The 19,755-nt window shown below is 35.4% G+C and overlaps 5 protein-coding genes across 6 annotated transcripts; 2 read left to right on the top strand and 3 right to left on the bottom strand.

Moving 5' to 3' along the window:
• The first annotated feature begins 654 nt into the window (after window positions 1–654).
• On the top strand, window positions 655–8,496 carry LOC135428861 (myotrophin). Its single transcript, XM_064682981.1, has 4 exons — window positions 655–822; window positions 881–991; window positions 8,196–8,279; window positions 8,337–8,496. Exons 1-4 carry the CDS (start codon window positions 739–741, stop codon window positions 8,427–8,429), a joined length of 372 nt encoding a protein of 123 aa, XP_064539051.1. The 5' UTR covers window positions 655–738; the 3' UTR covers window positions 8,430–8,496.
• Window positions 8,497–9,414: 918 nt separating this feature from the next.
• RpS27A (ribosomal protein S27A) lies at window positions 9,415–12,042 on the bottom strand. Its single transcript, XM_064683101.1, has 3 exons — window positions 11,931–12,042; window positions 10,084–10,423; window positions 9,415–9,640 (listed from the first exon to the last, which is right to left on the bottom strand). The coding sequence occupies exons 2-3, from the start codon at window positions 10,402–10,404 to the stop codon at window positions 9,491–9,493; spliced, it is 471 nt and encodes a 156-aa protein (XP_064539171.1). The 5' UTR covers window positions 10,405–10,423; window positions 11,931–12,042; the 3' UTR covers window positions 9,415–9,490.
• Ip259 (NSA2 ribosome biogenesis factor-like IP259) lies at window positions 10,537–12,002 on the bottom strand. Its single transcript, XM_064683100.1, has 2 exons — window positions 11,931–12,002; window positions 10,537–11,414 (listed from the first exon to the last, which is right to left on the bottom strand). Exon 2 carries the CDS (start codon window positions 11,387–11,389, stop codon window positions 10,610–10,612), a length of 780 nt encoding a protein of 259 aa, XP_064539170.1. The 5' UTR covers window positions 11,390–11,414; window positions 11,931–12,002; the 3' UTR covers window positions 10,537–10,609.
• A 761-nt stretch (window positions 12,043–12,803) lies between the features above and the next one.
• LOC135428856 (BLOC-1-related complex subunit 8 homolog) lies at window positions 12,804–13,947 on the top strand. The gene is made up of 3 exons (XM_064682977.1): window positions 12,804–13,279; window positions 13,340–13,410; window positions 13,474–13,947. Exons 1-3 carry the CDS (start codon window positions 13,222–13,224, stop codon window positions 13,903–13,905), a joined length of 561 nt encoding a protein of 186 aa, XP_064539047.1. The 5' UTR covers window positions 12,804–13,221; the 3' UTR covers window positions 13,906–13,947.
• A 2,054-nt stretch (window positions 13,948–16,001) lies between these two features.
• Window positions 16,002–19,311, bottom strand: LOC135428955 (prolyl endopeptidase). Of its 2 annotated transcripts, none has more exons than XM_064683098.1 (10): window positions 19,197–19,311; window positions 18,762–19,116; window positions 18,429–18,699; window positions 18,229–18,371; window positions 17,992–18,151; window positions 17,707–17,826; window positions 17,572–17,652; window positions 17,123–17,514; window positions 16,790–17,062; window positions 16,002–16,428 (listed from the first exon to the last, which is right to left on the bottom strand). In XM_064683098.1, exons 1-10 carry the CDS (start codon window positions 19,282–19,284, stop codon window positions 16,029–16,031), a joined length of 2,283 nt encoding a protein of 760 aa, XP_064539168.1. In that variant the 5' UTR covers window positions 19,285–19,311; the 3' UTR covers window positions 16,002–16,028. The 2 variants fall into 2 exon arrangements, with proteins under 2 accessions (XP_064539168.1, XP_064539169.1); XM_064683099.1 differs by having other exon boundaries at window positions 19,207–19,222.
• Window positions 19,312–19,755: the final 444 nt, after the last annotated feature.

The following is a 19,755-nucleotide window of genomic DNA, read 5'->3' as shown; positions in this document are numbered from 1 at the left end:
AATTATTTCATTTCATCCTCACGACATAGGCATCGTTAGTGCCGACAAAATGCAAATAATTTGCCGGAAGCTTGTAGTCAAAGCAGCACTTTCCACGGCTTTGCAATCTATATATAAAAATAGGACTAAAGACATGTAGTTAAGTGTTTAGGCATTCATTTAAATGATTACCAGATACATGAAATTGCGTTAAATGTTATATTCCGGCGGAGTTCTATCCTGGCGGAGTCAATTCTTAAGTCCGGCACATCAGTTTTCGACATTTTAAAAGTTACAAGTTTATCAAGTTGTGAAATTCGCCGCCTTAGTGATGTGAGCCGCTCGTAAATCGCACTAAGCAGGCTGATAGTTCTACCAACATGCCAACTTCGTGCTTCCCGTTCAATAATAATGCCGACTCGCTCGTTGTGAGTCAAGCTTATACAAATCTTTATTAACATTAAATCATTTAAAAAAAAGCGTATAACAAATAATTCGCATTTCCGCTGCCCACTGTTTTTAATTTTTTTCCCGCATCAGACTTTAAAAAAAGCCAGATCTGACGGGAAAAAATTAGAGTTGGCATAACTGGTTTTGTCTTGTCTTGTCGCTGTTACTCTTGAAATAAATTATAAGAGTAACTAGTTACTTTTAATAATGGTAACTTGTAAAAGGTTGAGTAAACATCGTCCATCCCTACCACCTTTATTTTAGTGATTAGCAATAACATTTTATAATTTTAAATTATATACACAAAACATGAGCGAGGAAAACAATGAAAACATAATCTGGACCATTAAAAATGGAGAATTAGATGCCGTTCAAACAACGTTTAATAACGATGTGCGTTAAAATATATATATAGATGAACCTTTTTTTTTCAACTAAATATTATTTACAGACGCAGAAAGTTAACACAGAGATCAAAGGGAGATTTCCAATACATTATGCTGCTGATTTCGGCCAGCTAAATGTTCTGAAATATTTGATTACTTTGGGAGCGGATGTAAATGTAAGCATGTAATTTCTTTTCGTATTTAAGAGCATATCGGCATGCTGTTAATGTATGTACATACAAATCGTTTATTTACTGAAGGACACTCATAAATCAACAATACATTTGCAGTTTTCAATTGATTACAACCTTAAATTGCAAAGAAAAACTAACTATTTTGACAAAGAATTTTAAATGGCCTCATATTGTCTGTTTGTCCTGACTGACTGACTGACTTATTGACAGACTGTTTGGTGAGCAACGCACAGCCTAAACCGTAAGAGCTAGGAAACTGAAATTTTCACTGTAGTTACCTTATGTGATGAAGGTGCACGTTAAGCCGGGGCTTCGGGAAATTCAACCCGCAAATGTGGAAAAAATCGTAAATGAAGTGAATTTTAAGTTTTGTAAGATTTGCATGAAACTTATTTTCAGAACTCTACATAAGAACTTAATAAATACGTGTTTCAGCCACCCACACCAGTAATTGGCGAAAAAGCCACGGGCAAGGTCGGTTCCTACCCGCTAGTATAGTATATAGACATAGGTCGAAATTTCCCACCCCCATAACTCGGTCAAAACTCATCAGATTTTCATGAGGTTTGGCTTTTTATGCATAGTTTTCCCTCTAGATTAATCTAGCATTCAAATCTGATCACTTAATTTTTAGTCGAAATTCATGTCAAAATCTTATTTCTATGTAGTATATAGACATAGGTCGAAATTTCCCACCCCCATAACTCGGTCAAAACTCAACCGATTTTCATGAGGCTTCGCTTTTTATGCATAGTTTTCCCTCTTAATTAAACTGGCATTCAAATCTGATCACATAATTTTTAGTCGAAATTCATGTCAAAATCTTACCCCTAAGCTTCGTATATAGGCATAGGTCGAAATTTCCCACCCCCATAACTCGGTCAAAACTCAACCGATTTTCATGAGGCTTCGCTTTTTATGCATAGTTTTCCCTCTTAATTAAACTGGCATTCAAATCTGATCACATAATTTTTAGTCGAAATTCATGTCAAAATCTTACCCCTAAGCTTCGTATATAGGCATAGGTCGAAATTTCCCACCCCCATAACTCGGTCAAAACTCATCCGATTTTCATGAGGTTTCGCTTTTTATGCATAGTTTTCCCTCTTAATTAATGTGGCATTCAAATCTGATCACATAATTTTTAGTCGAAATTCATGTCAAAATCTTACCCCTAAGCTTCGTATATAGGCATAGGTCGAAATTTCCCACCCCCATAACTCGGTCAAAACTCATCCGATTTTCATGAGGCTTGGCTTTTTATGCATAGTTTTCCCTCTTAATTAATCTGGCATTCAAATCTGATCACATAATTTTTAGTCGAAATTCATGTCAAAATCTTACCCCTAAGATTCGTATATAGACATAGGTCGAAATTTCCCACCCCCATAACTCGGTCAAAACTCAACCGATTTTCATGAGGCTTGGCTTTTTATGCATAGTTTTCCCTCTAGATTAATCTGGCATTCAAATCTGATCACATAATTTTTAGTCGAAATTCATGTCAAAATCTTACTCCTAAGATTAGTATATAGACATAGGTCGAAATTTCCCACCCCCATAACTCGGTCAAAACTCATCAGATTTTCATGAGGTTTGGCTTTTTATGCATAGTTTTCCCTCTAGATTAATCTGGCATTCAAATCTGATCACTTAATTTTTAGTCGAAATTCATGTCAATATCTTATTCCTATGTAGTATATAGACATAGGTCGAAATTTCCCACCCCCATAACTCGGTCAAAACTCATCCGATTTTCATGAGGCTTGGCTTTTTATGCATAGTTTTCCCTCTTAATTAATGTGGCATTCAAATCTGCTCACCTAATTTTTAGTCGAAATTCATGTCAAAATCTTATTCCTATTTAGTATATAGACATAGGTCGAAATTTCCCACCCCCATAACTCGGTCAAAATTCATCAGATTTTCATGAGATTTGGCTTTTTATGCATAGTTTTCCCTCTAGATTAACCTAGCATTCAAATCTGATCACTTAATTTTTAGTCGAAATTCATGTCAATATCTTATTTCTATGTAGTATATAGACATAGGTCGAAATTTCCCACCCCCATAACTCGGTCAAAATTCATCAGATTTTCATGAGATTTGGCTTTTTATGCATAGTTTTCCCACTAGAATTATCTAGCATTCAAATCTGATCACTTAATTTTTAGTCGAAATTCATGTCAATATCTTATTTCTATGTAGTATATAGACATAGGTCGAAATTTCCCACCCCCATAACTTGGTCAAAACTCAATCGATTTTCATGAGGCTTCGCTTTTTATGCATAGTTTTCCCTCTTAATTAATGTGGCATTCAAATCTGCTCACCTAATTTTTAGTCGAAATTCATGTCAAAATCTTATTCCTATTTAGTATATAGACATAGGTCGAAATTTCCCACCCCCATAACTCGGTCAAAATTCATCAGATTTTCATGAGATTTGGCTTTTTATGCATAGTTTTCCCTCTAGATTAATCTAGCATTCAAATCTGATCACTTAATTTTTAGTCGAAATTCATGTCAATATCTTATTTCTATGTAGTATATAGACATAGGTCAAAATTTCCCACCCCCATAACTCGGTCAAAATTCATCAGATTTTCATGAGATTTGGCTTTTTATGCATAGTTTTCCCTCTAGATTAACCTAGCATTCAAATCTGATCACTTAATTTTTAGTCGAAATTCATGTCAATATCTTATTTCTATGTAGTATATAGACATAGGTCGAAATTTCCCACCCCCATAACTTGGTCAAAACTCAATCGATTTTCATGAGGCTTCGCTTTTTATGCATAGTTTTCCCTCTTAATTAATGTGGCATTCAAATCTGATCACATAATTTTTAGTCGAAATTCATGTCAAAATCTTACTCCTAAATAGTATATAGACATAGGTCGAAATTTCCCTCCCCCATAACTCGGTCAAAACTCATCAGATTTTCATGAGGTTTGGCTTTTTATGCATAGTTTTCCCTGTAGATTAATCTGGCATTCAAATCTGAATACATAATTTTTAGTCGAAATTCATGTCACAATCTTACTCCTAAATAGTATATAGACATAGGTCGAAATTGCCCACCCCCATAACTCGGTCAAAACTCAACCGATTTTCATGAGGTTTGGCTTTTTATGCATTGTTTTCCCTCTTAATTAATGTGGCATTCAAATCTGATCACATAATTTTTAGTCGAAATTCATGTCAAAATCTTACTCCTAAATAGTATATAGACATAGGTCGAAATTTCCCTCCCCCATAACTCGGTCAAAACTCTACCGATTTTCATAAGGCTTGGCTTTTTATGCATAGTTTTCCCTGTAGATTAATCTGGAACTCAAATCTGAATACATAATTTTTAGTCCAAATTCATGTCAAAATCTTACCCCTAAGATTCGTATATAGACATAGGTCGAAATTTCCCACCCCCATAACTCGATCAAAACTCATCAGATTTTCATGAGGTTTGGCTTTTTATGCATAGTTTTCCCTATAGATTAATCTGGCATTCAAATATGAATACACCATTTTTAGTCGAAATTCATGTCAAAATCTTACCCATAAGATTCGTATATAGACATAGGTCGAAATTTCCCATCCCCATAACTCGGTCAAAACTCATCAGATTTTCATGAGGTTTGGCTTTTTATGCATAGTTTTCCCTCTAAATTAATCTGGCATTCAAATCTGATCACATAATTTTTAGTCCAAATTCATGTCAAAATCTTACCCCTAAGATTCGTATATAGACATAGGTCGAAATTTCCCACCCCCATAACTCGGTCAAAACTCATCAGATTTTCATGAGGTTTGGCTTTTTATGCATAGTTTTCCCTCTAGATTAATCTGGCATTCAAATCTGCTCACCTAATTTTTAGTCGAAATTCATGTCAAAATCTTATTCCTATTTAGTATATAGACATAGGTCGAAATTTCCCACCCCCATAACTCGGTCAAAATTCATCAGATTTTCATGAGATTTGGCTTTTTATGCATAGTTTTCCCTCTAGAATTAATCTAGCATTCAAATCTGATCACTTAATTTTTAGTCGAAATTCATGTCAATATCTTATTTCTATGTAGTATATAGACATAGGTCGAAATTTCCCACCCCCATAACTCGGTCAAAACTCATCAGATTTTCATGAGGTTTGGCTTTTTATGCATAGTTTTCCCTCTAGATTAATCTGGCATTCAAATCTGCTCACCTAATTTTTAGTCGAAATTCATGTCAAAATCTTATTCCTATTTAGTATATAGACATAGGTCGAAATTTCCCACCCCCATAACTCGGTCAAAATTCATCAGATTTTCATGAGGTTTGGCTTTTTATGCATAGTTTTCCCTCTAGATTAATCTGGCATTCAAATCTGATCACTTAATTTTTAGTCGAAATTCATGTCAAAATCTTATTCCTATGTAGTATATAGACATAGGTCGAAATTTCCCACCCCCATAACTCGGTCAAAACTCATCAGATTTTCATGAGGTTTGGCTTTTTATGCATAGTTTTCCCTCTTAGATTAATCTGGCATTCAAATCTGATCACATAATTTTTAGTCGAAATTCATGTCAAAATCTTACTCCTAAATAGTATATAGACATAGGTCGAAATTTCCCACCCCCATAACTCGGTCAAAACTCAACCGATTTTCATGAGGTTTGGCTTTTTATGCATAGTTTTCCCTCTTAATTAATGTGGCATTCAAATCTGATCACATAATTTTTAGTCGAAATTCATGTCAAAATCTTACTCCTAAATAGTATATAGACATAGGTCGAAATTGCCCACCCCCATAACTCGGTCAAAACTCAACCGATTTTCATGAGGCTTGGCTTTTTATGCATAGTTTTCCCTCTAGATTAATCTGGAATTCAAATCTGAATCACATAATTTTTAGTCCAAATTCATGTCAAAATCTTACCCCTAAGATTCGTATATAGACATAGGTCGAAATTTCCCACCCCCATAACTCGGTCAAAACTCATCAGATTTTCATGAGGTTTGGCTTTTTATGCATAGTTTTCCCTCTAGATTAATCTGGCATTCAAATCTGATCACCTAATTTTTAGTCGAAATTCATGTCAAAATCTTATTCCTATATAGTATATAGACATAGGTCGAAATTTCCCACCCCCATAACTCGGTCAAAACTCATCAGATTTTCATGAGGCTTGGCTTTTTATGCATAGTTTTCCCTGTAGATTAATCTGGAACTCAAATCTGAATCACATAATTTTTAGTCCAAATTCATGTCAAAATCTTACCCCTAAGATTCGTATATAGACATAGGTCGAAATTTCCCACCCCCATAACTCGGTCAAAACTCATCAGATTTTCATGAGGTTTGGCTTTTTATGCATAGTTTTCCCTCTAGATTAATCTGGCGTTCAAATCTGCTCACCTAATTTTTAGTCGAAATTCATGTCAAAATCTTACCCATAAGATTCGTATATAGACATAGGTCGAAATTTCCCATCCCCATAACTCGGTCAAAACTCATCAGATTTTCATGAGGCTTGGCTTTTTATGCATAGTTTTCCCTCTAAATTAATCTGGCATTCAAATCTGATCACATAATTTTTAGTCGAAATTCATGTCAATATCTTATTTCTATGTAGTATATAGACATAGGTCGAAATTTCCCACCCCCATAACTCGGTCAAAACTCATCAGATTTTCATGAGGTTTGGCTTTTTATGCATAGTTTTCCCTCTAGATTAAGCTGGCATTCAAATCTGCTCACCTAATTTTTAGTCGAAATTCATGTCAAAATCTTATTCCTATTTAGTATATAGACATAGGTCGAAATTTCCCACCCCCATAACTCGGTCAAAATTCATCAGATTTTCATGAGATTTGGCTTTTTATGCATAGTTTTCCCTCTTGATTAATCTAGCATTCAAATCTGATCACTTAATTTTTAGTCGAAATTTATGTCAAAATCTTATTCCTATATAGTATATAGACATAGGTCGAAATTTCCCACCCCCATAACTCGATCAAAACTCATCAGATTTTCATGAGGTTTGGCTTTTTATGCATAGTTTTCCCTCTAGATTAATCTGGCATTCAAATCTGATCACCTAATTTTTAGTCCAAATTCATGTCAAAATCTTACCCCTAAGATTCGTATATAGACATAGGTCGAAATTTCCCACCCCCATAACTCGGTCAAAACTCATCAGATTTTCATGAGGTTTGGCTTTTTATGCATAATTTTCCCTCTAGATTAATCTGGCATTCAAATCTGCTCACCTAATTAGTCGAAATTCATGTCAAAATCTTATTCCTATTTAGTATATAGACATAGGTCGAAATTTCCCACCCCCATAACTCTGTCAAAATTCATCAGATTTTCATGAGGTTTGGCTTTTTATGCATAGTTCTCCCTCTAGATTAATCTGGCATTCAAACATGAATACACAATTTTTAGTCGAAATTCATGTCAAAATCTTACCCATAAGATCATATAGAGATATAGGTCGCAATATTCCACCCCCATAACTCGGTCAAAACTCAACCGATTTCCATGAGGTTTGGCTTTTTATGCATAGTTTTCCCTCTTAATTAAACTGGCATTCAAATCTGATCACAAATTTTTTAGCCGAAATTCATATCAAAATCTTACCCCTAAGCTTCGTATATAGACATAGGTCAAAATTGCCCACCCCCATAACTCGGTCAAAACTCATCAGATTTTCATGAGGCTTTTCTTTTTGTACAAAGTTTTCCCTCTAGATTAATCTGGAATTCAAATCTGAATACATAATTTTTAGTCCAAATTCATGTCAAAATCTTACCCCTAAGATTCGTATATAGAAATAGGTCGAAATTTCCCACCCCCATAACTCGGTCAAAACTCGTCAGATTTTCATGAGGCTTGGCTTTTTGTATAAAGTTTTCCCTCTAGATTAATCTGGCATTCAAATCTGATCACATAATTATTCCAGCTTGTAGTTTTCGTTGTCACTAATACCTATGAGAATATATCTCAGTGAACCTTTTTACCCATTTTCGGTGGATAAAGTTGTGAAACAGTATATATAGTCTGAGGAGCAGAGACAAGTGATATTGTGTAGTAAATTTTACATATGTTGTGTGCAATTTTATTGAAGCTGAGGATTAGGCCAATATTATCGATTCGAGTATTATTAAACACCTGTATCTGTATTTTTAATAGAGAAAAGACAAACATGGTATCACTCCACTTTTGGCGGCCGTGTGGGAAGGACATACTAAATGCGTGGAGTATCTATTGGAAAAAGTATACTTAATAACAGAATCTATGGAAATATAAAAAAATATTACATTTATTTTATAGGGTGCAGATAAAAATGGAGCCACTCCAAATGGTGAGAGTTATGCCGCAGTAGCAGAAAATGACGAAATCAAGAAACTGCTTTCCAATGTATAAAAATAATTGTAAAACAATTTGAAATATAAAACATATGAGCATTTTAATAAATTAGAAAAGAAACGAACACATGTATTACTTTAATTTTAAGTTAAATATCGAATTGCGCCTAATATTTTGTGTACGATCCCCGTGATGCTGACATCAGTATATCTTGGTTTAGTGAACTATTTTTTGAAGCTGTCCGCGCAGCTTTCGGTGTTTTGAAGCTATCATTTTCATCAGACTGACTGTCCTAACAATTGCCGGTAATTAAAGCTGTTCCAATTCCCGCTTGGTCTCTGATCTGCTATGGTCGAAAGTTGTACTCAGCTTGGATGATATCGAAGTCTTTTATGCCAAGCGTCTGCTATCTGCGTCAGCACAATTCTACATGTTTAACGCTGGGATATTAAACTGGAATGATCTGAAAGAGGAGTTAATCCGTGCGATGTGGGATAACATCTTGAGTTATGATAAATTGCCAAAGATGAGACTGCGTTGCAGTACTTTGAAGCGTACTTCAAGCTGACTTGACTATGCGCGACATCATACAATTTATTGTCAACGGGTTGCAGGTAAGACAGGAGCAGCTGTGTCTATGCCATATTGTACTTCACTGGACGAGTTGCGCGAAAAGCTGCTCATTTTCGACCAGATTCGTCAGAAGCCGCAAGAATTGGCAGGCAGAGCTGATGGAGCAAGTGGCCAAGCGAAAAGCGGCATCAAATCAACCAGCCGCAGAGATCAGGTGTTTCAACTTTCGCCAACTAAGACACAGAGCAAGCTTAGGCTGCAGGCCAGAGGGAGCCTGTTTAAAGTGTTGGAGCACATTAATCCACGGAGCAATCCGTTGGTCACTCGAGTTGGAAAACTATGATTATCGCATCGAACATAGATCTGGTAGCAACAAGTGTTAAATAAGTTTGTTTCATTGTTTTAACAATTTAACGCTCAATCAATTTCAATGCAAGCAGAGAAATAAGTTTAAAATCACAACACAAGGTTTCAGGCTTATTTTACTTCATATTTATTTCATTTAATTACAGTAGAAATAAATGCCTGATCTAAAGCGCCGGCACTTACTTTTCTTCTGGCTTACTAAACACAAAAGTCAAGTTACATTTGCCACAGTAATGACGATCCTCGTGAGCAGCCATGAAGACTCCAGCACCACAATTCTCACCAGGGCACTCGCGTCTCAAACGATGGATCTTACCGTTCTCGTCAACCTGCAATACAAAACAAGAATTTTAGTGTTGTGCACCTGACCGCGTAATACTCTATTTCCAATGTCTCCGATTATTTTGTGTGGGTGTAACTTCAGCAAGTTGGGTCATAACAGACCTACCTTTCGAAATGGTACATAAATCGTGCCCGCGATTTCACAAATCTACCTGACAAATTTAGCAAACAGCTTTAAAACTTCGTATTTAGCGTGGCGTGACAACAAAATGTATCACATCCACAAATGAATAACTCTAGCTTAATGGCAGCGTAATAACTGCGTCAGCTGACATGACACAAAAGTTACATACTCCATTTACTTTGTGAACGGCTTCAAAAATAATTATGTTGGCTAGATGAAAGACTTAAAAGCCTCAAGCTCAAGACCAAGACTCAAGAATTCCAAGAACAGATCGTATTGTTAATCTGTTGGTTATTGAAGATATACCTTGTAGTACTTGAGGACAGCTAGCTTGACCTTCTTCCTCTTGTGCTTAATTTTCTTGGGAGTAGAGTAATTCTTCTTCTTGCGCTTCTTGGCGCCACCACGCAGGCGAAGCACCAAATGCAAAGTGGACTCTTTCTGGATATTGTAGTCAGAAAGGGTGCGACCATCTTCCAACTGCTTGCCAGCAAAAATTAAACGCTGCTGATCTGGAGGAATTCCTTCTTTGTCCTGGATCTTGGCTTTTACATTCTCGATGGTATCCGACGGTTCGACCTCAAGAGTGATGGTCTTACCCGTGAGGGTTTTTACAAAAATTTGCATCGTACACTCCCGGGGCCAACTGCAAAAGAAACCGAGTTGATTTAATATCACAAAAATATAAATAAAAACTAATGATAGGTCTTAATAATAAACAACTAATTGAATATAGATAAATATATAAAAAGAAAGGTCTTTTGTGTATTATTTGTATTATTTATTTTTATTAAATGAACCAAGATACAAATAAGAGTCATCTTACATATAATCATACAAGTAATACGGCATTCACAACTCCATCGTTTTCTGGATTGTTTGTAACCTGCGCATATTTACCCCAAACAACTTTGCCAGTTTGCGTTACCAATCCCAATTCAGAGATATTTACTTCTATAACCGTACCCTTGGTCATCACACCCAAAGAGGTAAACATTGGGGAGCTGGGGTTTTTCTTAACACCAATGATTGGCAAGTGGAAAGTTGCTTTTAATTCTGGATGTGTAACATGCGCCTTTTTCATGCGCAATGCCATCGGCCGAATGAACCGCTCAAATTTCGGCGGTTTTCGCGTGAAGTTTTCACCAACAAAGGTTACTTTTGTTACCATTCGCTTCCACGCCTTCCGTTTGGTCTTTCCAGTTTTCAGAACCTTGAACACTTCTGCATCGGATTGAGCACGCACTTTTGGTATAGGCACATCCCATTTGCCAGCCTTCTCTTTCCGTTTCTGTTTTATCATATTTGATAGAACCTTTGCAGTTGACTGGATGCCTCTGTCAAGCAGATAATGCGGTAAGGCTCCATCCTCAACCTTTTCTTCCTGTTTCTTGACCTTTTTCTCTTCGTGGGCTTGAATCTTCTTCTTTATTTGTATCTTTTCATTGCGGCGCTCCTTGTTAAACAATTTTGCTTTAATGCCCCGCAACTTTTGCGCTTTACGGGCACGTTCCTTTGGAAGTCGCGCTTCCTTTTTGCGCTTGCGTTCTTCATAGTCGAGCCGTCGACCGAACAACTTCCGATGGCGATCCATATACTCATTTTGCGGCATTTTGATGTACGTTCCTTCCGCAGACCTGCAACGCAAAATGTATTATTAAGTTAATACAATTGGGAAAATATGGCACTGTGAATTCTCCGATGAAGATCTTAGATCATATATGCAACTATATACATACAATATGTGTTATGCATTACATACACACATATGTATTTCTTGATAATCCACAAGTGACATATTGTCCACACCTTACTTACCTTGATTAACCACAATTTATATACGAATATGAACAATCATTTGAAAAATACACATGCGTATGTACATCATATGCACATGGTAAAAACAGTTTATCTTTGGCACTTTACCCGCTCACACTACATGAAACAAATTATACTCATGTACAATGTACATGACTATAAATGTGCGTTTTTTCTTCCGTGTATTTTGTATAAACGTTTACATTTATACCATGATTCATGAACAAATATTTAATTTCAAGCTATATTCTAATAATTGCTTTCTCTTTCTTCATAAAAATATTGCAATCACTTAATATTAATACGTTAAAATAAATCTTCGAAAATTTACCCACCTTAGTCTGGCAAACGTACGATAGGAAAGAACCCGACAAACGTGGTACGGACAGGAAGTGAAGCACTTTAAAAACAAGGTTGCTTAAAGAATTTTATCGAATGATTTTGAACTAAAAAATAATCAATGTGAAACATACAAACATTTTCTTTCGGCACAGTGAAAAGGAACAGAAATCTATATTCTTAAGTGGTATGAATATTCCATTTAAAATAATATTTACAAAATCGAATAAGAGTTTCCCAACACTACTATTTATATATCTCTATATATTAAACTGAGAGCTAGGAAGCTGATATGTCCACTGTAGTTACCTTATGTGATGAAGGTGCAAGTTAAGACGGGGTTTCGGGAAATTCCACCCGCATATGTAGAACAATTTTTGCCCATCCGATCGGCCACAAACTCATTTTCAAAGCTTTTTGTTCAAATTCATTTGAGGGGTGTTTCACACTTTTCGAAAAATGCATTACTCCTTGTTGGAAATGGGGATCATAGATTTGGTGGGTGACCTCCAACGATCTATATGAAACATCATTTGAGACTTGTTTCACATTTTTCGCAAAATCAAAGCTTCCTCGGTGGAAAGTGAAATTCTAAAATCTTTTCGGTGAAGTTTTAAGTTGTTTCCGATTTGCTTCAAACTTATTTTCAAAGCTCTACATAAGAACTTAATGAATACGTGTTTCAGCGATTTGGGAAATTTCGCCCGCAACAGTGGTAAATAAGCGAAAAACGGTTGTATGAACGTTTGTTGGTTTGAACATCCTAAGTAAAATTTGGGCCCCTATCGATATATCGACTCTCAGTATCGATATCCCATTCAATATATTAATATTTCTTGCTCATAACGAGTGTGTAAATATCGCTCATCCCTAATATGTATTGACAACATTATTTAGAAACGGGCTCTGTTGCTTTGTGTGATTTTGGTCATTTTTAAGTGCACGGGCAAGCAAGTAATGCTTAGATGGACCTACAAAAAGTTTCGTAACGGTAGTTTTAAAACTACTTGATATAGAAACTTGATACTGATCATGAATATACTTATGTACATTGTAATATATGGGAACTGAAATTTCAAGTGTATCAAAATCTGCCATTAAAATAGAGTTACTTACAATTTCGCAATATCAACATATAAGAGTGGTAGAATCGAGATTTCAATAAAAAGTCTTTTACCTACCTCGGAATCGTGAGATGCATGTGTATGTGTATGTATGAGTATAGATTTGTAACCAAGGAAAACACTGCGAACACATTTGTAAATTTGACAACATATTCTTGTACGAATGCGAAAACAGAAAAAGATGGAACCAGGCAGTGATCTTAACTTCAAGGCAAAGAAAAGTAATTGTATTTATTTAAATGTCAATAGCATCCATCATATATATTCTTCCTATTCTCTAGCTTCAGAAAAACTGTCTGAAAATGTACATATATTCGCCAATGACCCATCATTAGCTTTCTTTCGAATTCAGGTTTGCTTTCCTAATTTTATTATAATAAAAAAAATATATTAATGTATTCAATATATATTCAAGGAACACATTCGTAAGGTTCTGCCTGCTATTCTAGAGAAACGAGCCGAAGTTCTCAGCTTACAAAGCAACCTACAAGGACATTGCTTCGACATGGAATATGGTGTGCAAGCACTCAAATCGATAGAGAAATCTGAAAATACTTTTTATAATATACAAGAAATTCTGAAGACTTCCATCTTTCTTAAACAACAACTAAAATATGAAGAAAGTAGGAAGAAAACTAAGAAGGAAAGCATCAAAAATTCGGTGTATAAAAGATTTTCAGCGCATCTCGCATTAGAGCTTCCAGATTTGCCCGATTTCAGTGGGGTGATGCGCGACACTACCCAACGAATGGAGACAATAATAGCAACTGGACAAGGACTAACAAATATTTCAACTACTCAGTCCAATTCGACTGAGCTTCAAAGGTCTCACACAACATTACATTAGTTACTTATCAAATAAATATCAATATTAAATGTTCAAAAGTAATTACGTTGTGGCATTTCAAGATAACACGATCTGTGCAACAATAATTTGCAAACATCCTTTTCGTTTTTCGCAAATATGTTAACGGAAATCAGCTTCTACCAGCTTTTTTTGGCAAATAACATTTCAAAATCTCAACAGTGGATAACTATCTCACATCTGTATCTCATATAGGAACAATCAGGCCGAAGAATCGCAGGTAACATTCTATACTCTATATAATAAAACATATATCCCGCGCATCTGTAGGAGCTATAAAGCAGAATTTGTTAAAATAGGTTCGTAAATGTGTTTTAAATGAAAACCATGGCGAAGAATTTAATTTAAATATTAATAAAAAAAAAACAAATATTATTGTTAATTTTGCTTGCCATTAAAGTTCTTTTTAAAAATTCATGTGAGACGAGTTTCACAAAAGTGTTTAAAGGTTGAGTGGACAAAGGTAAAGAACCTAGTCCCCCAATTTGTAGAATGATGGATGAATTTAACGATGACGTTTAGCTTCTAGAATGGTTTATACAAATCAAGTATATTTTATTTTCAAGCTGATTTTATATACAAGCTGATTCAGGATCAGCTGCTAAAGATAAAGTTTGAAAGCACTGAAAATATAAAATACAAGACAATTTTTTTTCAACAGTTTACAGTAAATAAAGTAATAAGACTAAATAAAAGTAATATATATTTTTCAATGTTTTTTGGTTTTTATTTTAAACAGCTGTTTGCATATAAATTCGGTCCTAATTTTCTTTCTATTTGTTTTATCATTGTGTATCTACATAATTAATATTATTTATTAACCTAATATATTAGTATTTATTGTTTAATTCCTTTCTTTTCTATAATCCTCTTATAATTTTACAATTGTCAGACATTGGAGATTTGCTAGATCATGGCCATGACTAAAATTTTCTGTACCCAAGGAGGAAGTCATATTTTCATAAAATGTTTTTAGTCTTGGCATATTTTCCACTTTTTATTTTCAGCACAGCTGAATACATAAGGTTTTATCTTAAAACTTTCATGGCATCTAGATTTATTGCTGTTACTGAGGTAGTTGATCATAGCCTTGTTTGGGAAGTCAACTTTTAGCCTGATCTCAGCAAATTCAACATGAGCTTCATACAATATTTGATATTTTGTTTTTCCGCCAATCGTAGTTAAAAGGATCTCAAATCCAATCAGGTGAATTTATTCTCCTGAATCAACAGGGATCCACATCCCCATTTTTCAAGTGCATTGAGACAATTGAGCACTTGGTTAGTTCACACAAGTTTCTGAGTCTCCATCGAAACTTAATACTTTATTGTTAGCACTGTCCTGATGATCCATCGCAGCTCCTCTTGCAGAAAGTGAGGTGTTCCGTTCAGTTAGTTAGAGTTTCCACAATGTACCTCGCTGTAAGCTCAATGCGGTCTTGAAGTTAAATTTGATCAGATACTTCAATAATGTCCACAGAGCTCTGCTTCCAATTTGTTATTTTATTAAATCTAAAGATAATACCCACATTGTGACTCCTTAAAGAATTACTCAGTCTTTTTTTTTTTGTTTGGATTCTCCCAAGTAGATGGATGGTATACAAAAATATAGGTACGGCCTCTATAGCGGCATATTTGGTGCTGTTGGAATGCTGCCTTGAATGCGTCCTATAACTTTCAAACATTCGATTTTGTACTCTTATTGTCTTTCGTATATTTTGCCGCATGTCAACAAATATGCTCTGTGCTTATTTTATTTGTGGCCTAGTGAATGTTGAGCACCCCCCTCTATCACAATATATATTTCAGTATTCAATGTTGAACACTGACAATTAATATTCGGCCAAGCTGGTTGTAACATTGTAATATTACTATTTATACCTGTGTAATCCCCGCATGGATGACTTAAAATAATTTTCTAGCCTACCACCAACAACAAAAATGAATATTAATACCAATCAGTTTCAAAAAGACTTTACTTTGATGCATTCTGTAATATACATGGTAAATGCAAGCTATTGTGAAAGTGCCAAACTATTTGTCACATTATAAGATTACAAATTTAAAAGGCAAGATAAATACAATAGTTACCTATATATTTACAAATTATAAATTGATGACATCCATTTTAAGACTTTTATACATAAATGTTAGAATATCGGTAGCTTCTTCAATTCTTTTAGATGTTGGCTTTCCAGCACCGTGACCAGCTTTTTTGTATACACGAAGTAGCAACGGATTTTTCTGAAATTCTGAATTACGCACAGCATCCTGCAATGCAGCTGCAAACTTTAATGAATGCAGTGGACTGACGCGATCGTCGTGATCAGCGGTCAAAATCAGTGTGGATGGATACTCTTTCAATTCATTTTGTGGTGCATGGATATTGTGCAACGGAGAAAACTTATAAAGATTATCAAAGTGTTCCTTGTCCGAGGGATTTCCATAGTCCGAGCACCAAGCGTGACCAATAGTGAATTTATGAAACCGCAACATATCCATTACGCTGTTGGCACAAACAATATTTGTTAGATGTATTTTAAATACTTAGATAAAAGCATAACAAAGCATTTGAATTAATTATAAGTAAGGGTAAGGCTTGACAGCGAGTGAGCCGGGACTTGGAAAAAAGCGTTCAAATAGAGTGGACCCTTTTCGAGCAAAGGAGTTGAGGAAACAACTTGTTAAGTGGACAGTGGAGCGCTAGGGCTCCGAGGATTGCGCCAGTAATGATTGATTATAGTTAACGAGAAATAATAGGGTCGTAAATAGAATTTAAAAAGTATTTGATGCCGATCAGACTTTTAACTTCACACATTCATTTTCAAATATAATTATTCCAATGTTCTTAAGCATAGAATACTAACCCAACTTGTGCAATAGCTGCTCCAAACAAATCAGGACGTTGATTGATGCATGCACCAACCAGAAGACCGCCGTTAGATCCGCCCTGTATTGCCAAACGGTCTTTTGTGGTAAATTTGTTTTCAATTAAATACTCTGCAGCACATTGAAAGTCGTCGAAAACGTTTTGTTTATTAAGCAAGCGTCCGCCATTATGCCACTTTTCGCCGTACTCGCCACCACCACGAATGTTCGGATAAGCCAGAACGCCATCAAAAGTATCTACAAACATAAGACTATTGTTTTTCGGTTGTGCCTAAAGTTTCAAATAACAATATATGTATAAAGATACTCACCCTGTTAGCCCAAATGTTGGCAGCATGCTAATATTAAATCCTCCATAACCGTAAAGCAGACATGGTCGGGGCTCACGAACAGCTCGTTTCTTCTGTATTATAAACATTGGCACCTTAGTGCCATCTTTGCTAGAATAAAAGATTTGCTCAACGGCGTAATTATCCTGTCGAAATCCGTCCAAATTGAGTTTAATTTCCCGAAAGACTTTTGGTGGCTGGTCTGGATATTTAAAATCATAGTGGTAAATTGTTCCGGGATTTAGGAATGACGAGAAATTGTAAAAAATTTCCGAATATTTTGTTTTTCCAGAGGTTCCAACAATGGTACCAATATCCAAATCAAATTGTCGTATTAGTGTTCCCGTTTGAAGTGAATTAGCTTGCAAAATCGTCTAGAATAAACAAAATCTTTGTCCAACGGTTTACGGGGTATATAAAAGTGGCCTTACTTTAACATCTCTTATATAACAAAGAATAAGCTTATCTTCATTGACGCATTTAGCCCAGTCCAACACATCTTTTTCGTGTTCCTTGAAAATAAGATATATTCTATATATTGTATTGCTGACAGTTATTATTCTTACCGGTATGAGGGTCTCCCAATTCTCTTCGGCTGGATTTTCAAAGTCGATGATTATGACACGATAATTTGGAGCATTCTTGTTTGTACGAAAATACACCTTTGACCCCACATTAGTCACGTACTGCAAAAACAAAAATAAGTATGTAACTAACAGATATTTAAAGGTAAAAATGATATGCGTGTTAAGGAACACACAAATCTGAGGTTTATAAAGTGTATACCCATCGTTTCCGTCTTTTTCTATATAATAATAATAATTATACGACACGCGTCATATTCTACTTACGTCGTAGTCTGACTCAAATTTATCAACAATGATTTTAACATCCAGTTCGGATTTAATTGGCTCCCCGGGTTTAAGGTCGGCATAGTATATTATGTTATCACGACAGTCTTTAACAATGGCCAGTATCAAATATTTGCCACAGTCGGATACGACAGATTGACTAAATAGAGATAAGAGAAAATTGGATGGGTGTTAGCTAATTTCATAAAATTAATTTGTAATATACAAAATCCATACAAGCGCCACGACGGTTCCTCATTAAACTGAACGACTAATACATCCTTAGCCTGACTTTCTCCGACGAGATGATAATAAAGCTTTTGGTTTTCATTTTGTTTGGTCTCTGAACCATCAGTTTTACCATCTTGATCAGGGTATCTCTGTTGAATTAAGGAGTTATTATTAATCATATAACTCTGCAGACCTTGTCTACGTACTCCGTAAAAAAATCCCTTATTGTCCTTTGTCCATGATATTTCCGAAAATTTTACTTTTTCAAGCACTTCGTCGAAATCCTTACCGGTTTCAGTGTTTCGTATGCGAATCTTAGTCCAATCAGATCCACTTTCACTTAGCCCATAAGCCATAAATTTACCATCTTCGGAAAACGCCTTTTGCGACAGCGCAACTGTTCCATCCTCAGACAGGCTGTTAGGGTCCAGAAAAACCTTGCTCTCGCCATGTAGTGAATCTTGCTGATACATAACACTGTAATAAGACAATATGCACATATAGAAGACATAATCAAATATGATAAGGCATTAGGTTACCTTTGATTTTGAAGACCCGTATTCATGAAATAATAATAATATTTTCCATATTGCATGGGGCATCCATATTTCGGATAGTTCCATAGTTTTGTAAGCTTATTATTTATTTTTTTCCACTGTTCACAACTTTCGAGGAATGGTTGGCTTATATTATTTTGACTATTAACATATTCTTGGGTTTCAGGGGCGTCCGGATCCTCAAGCCAACGGTAAACGTCCTTTATCTTTGAGCCATGGAAGTTATCTTCAATCGATAAGTCCTTACGGGCAACGGGATATACAAAATTTGCTTTCATTGATTCTGAAGACTTTTGCGGAACACCTGACATCCCGATGTTTTTTATAATTGGCGAATCTATGTAAACAAGCAGGGTGAAAACATATTTAGATGTTCTTTTAAGTAAAATACTTCTAAATGCTGCGCCTTAAACATACTTCTACTTGCCGTTCCAAGATATAATGCACGAACAAAGATTTTGAGCTGAGGTCGAGATGAAAAATATCGCATTGTAATAATTTGCATAGAGAGGAGCTCATTGAAAAAGTCACACTACAAATATGTCAAATGACACACTATCGATATCACTTTACCGATATTTTGTTTCATTGACATACTGTTTCAATTTTTCTGTTCCATTTCTATTAGCATCTTAGCAACCACATCCAAATTTAAAAAACTTATATAAATGGCATAGACAGTTGGTTATTCAGCACCGATAACGTTGCTGCCCAGATGTGGAGCGGAGGGTGCGATTTTGGCTGCGGTCATCTGCGGGCTTGATGTGTGCTGTTATTTTGTGATCGCATTTGTGATCGCATTTTGCCGGAGTAACTACAACAAAAATAAAAACCTATGGGAGACGAAAAATTAAACGAAATTATTCTTATAATATAATTGTATCAAATCAAAAGATTATTTGACTAGAAAAATTCAAATTTCATAAAATTAATTGTGCCGATCCAGAAGAAAAACCCTTATAAAATCAATGGTGCC

This window comes from Drosophila montana, unplaced genomic scaffold, assembly GCF_035044405.1.
Source record: "Drosophila montana isolate Dmon_TW-CO22-7 unplaced genomic scaffold, ASM3504440v1 contig_2581_1, whole genome shotgun sequence".
In the NCBI taxonomy this organism is placed as follows: Eukaryota; Metazoa; Arthropoda; class Insecta; order Diptera; family Drosophilidae; genus Drosophila; species Drosophila montana.
This window is presented reverse-complemented; position numbering and strand designations above follow the sequence as displayed.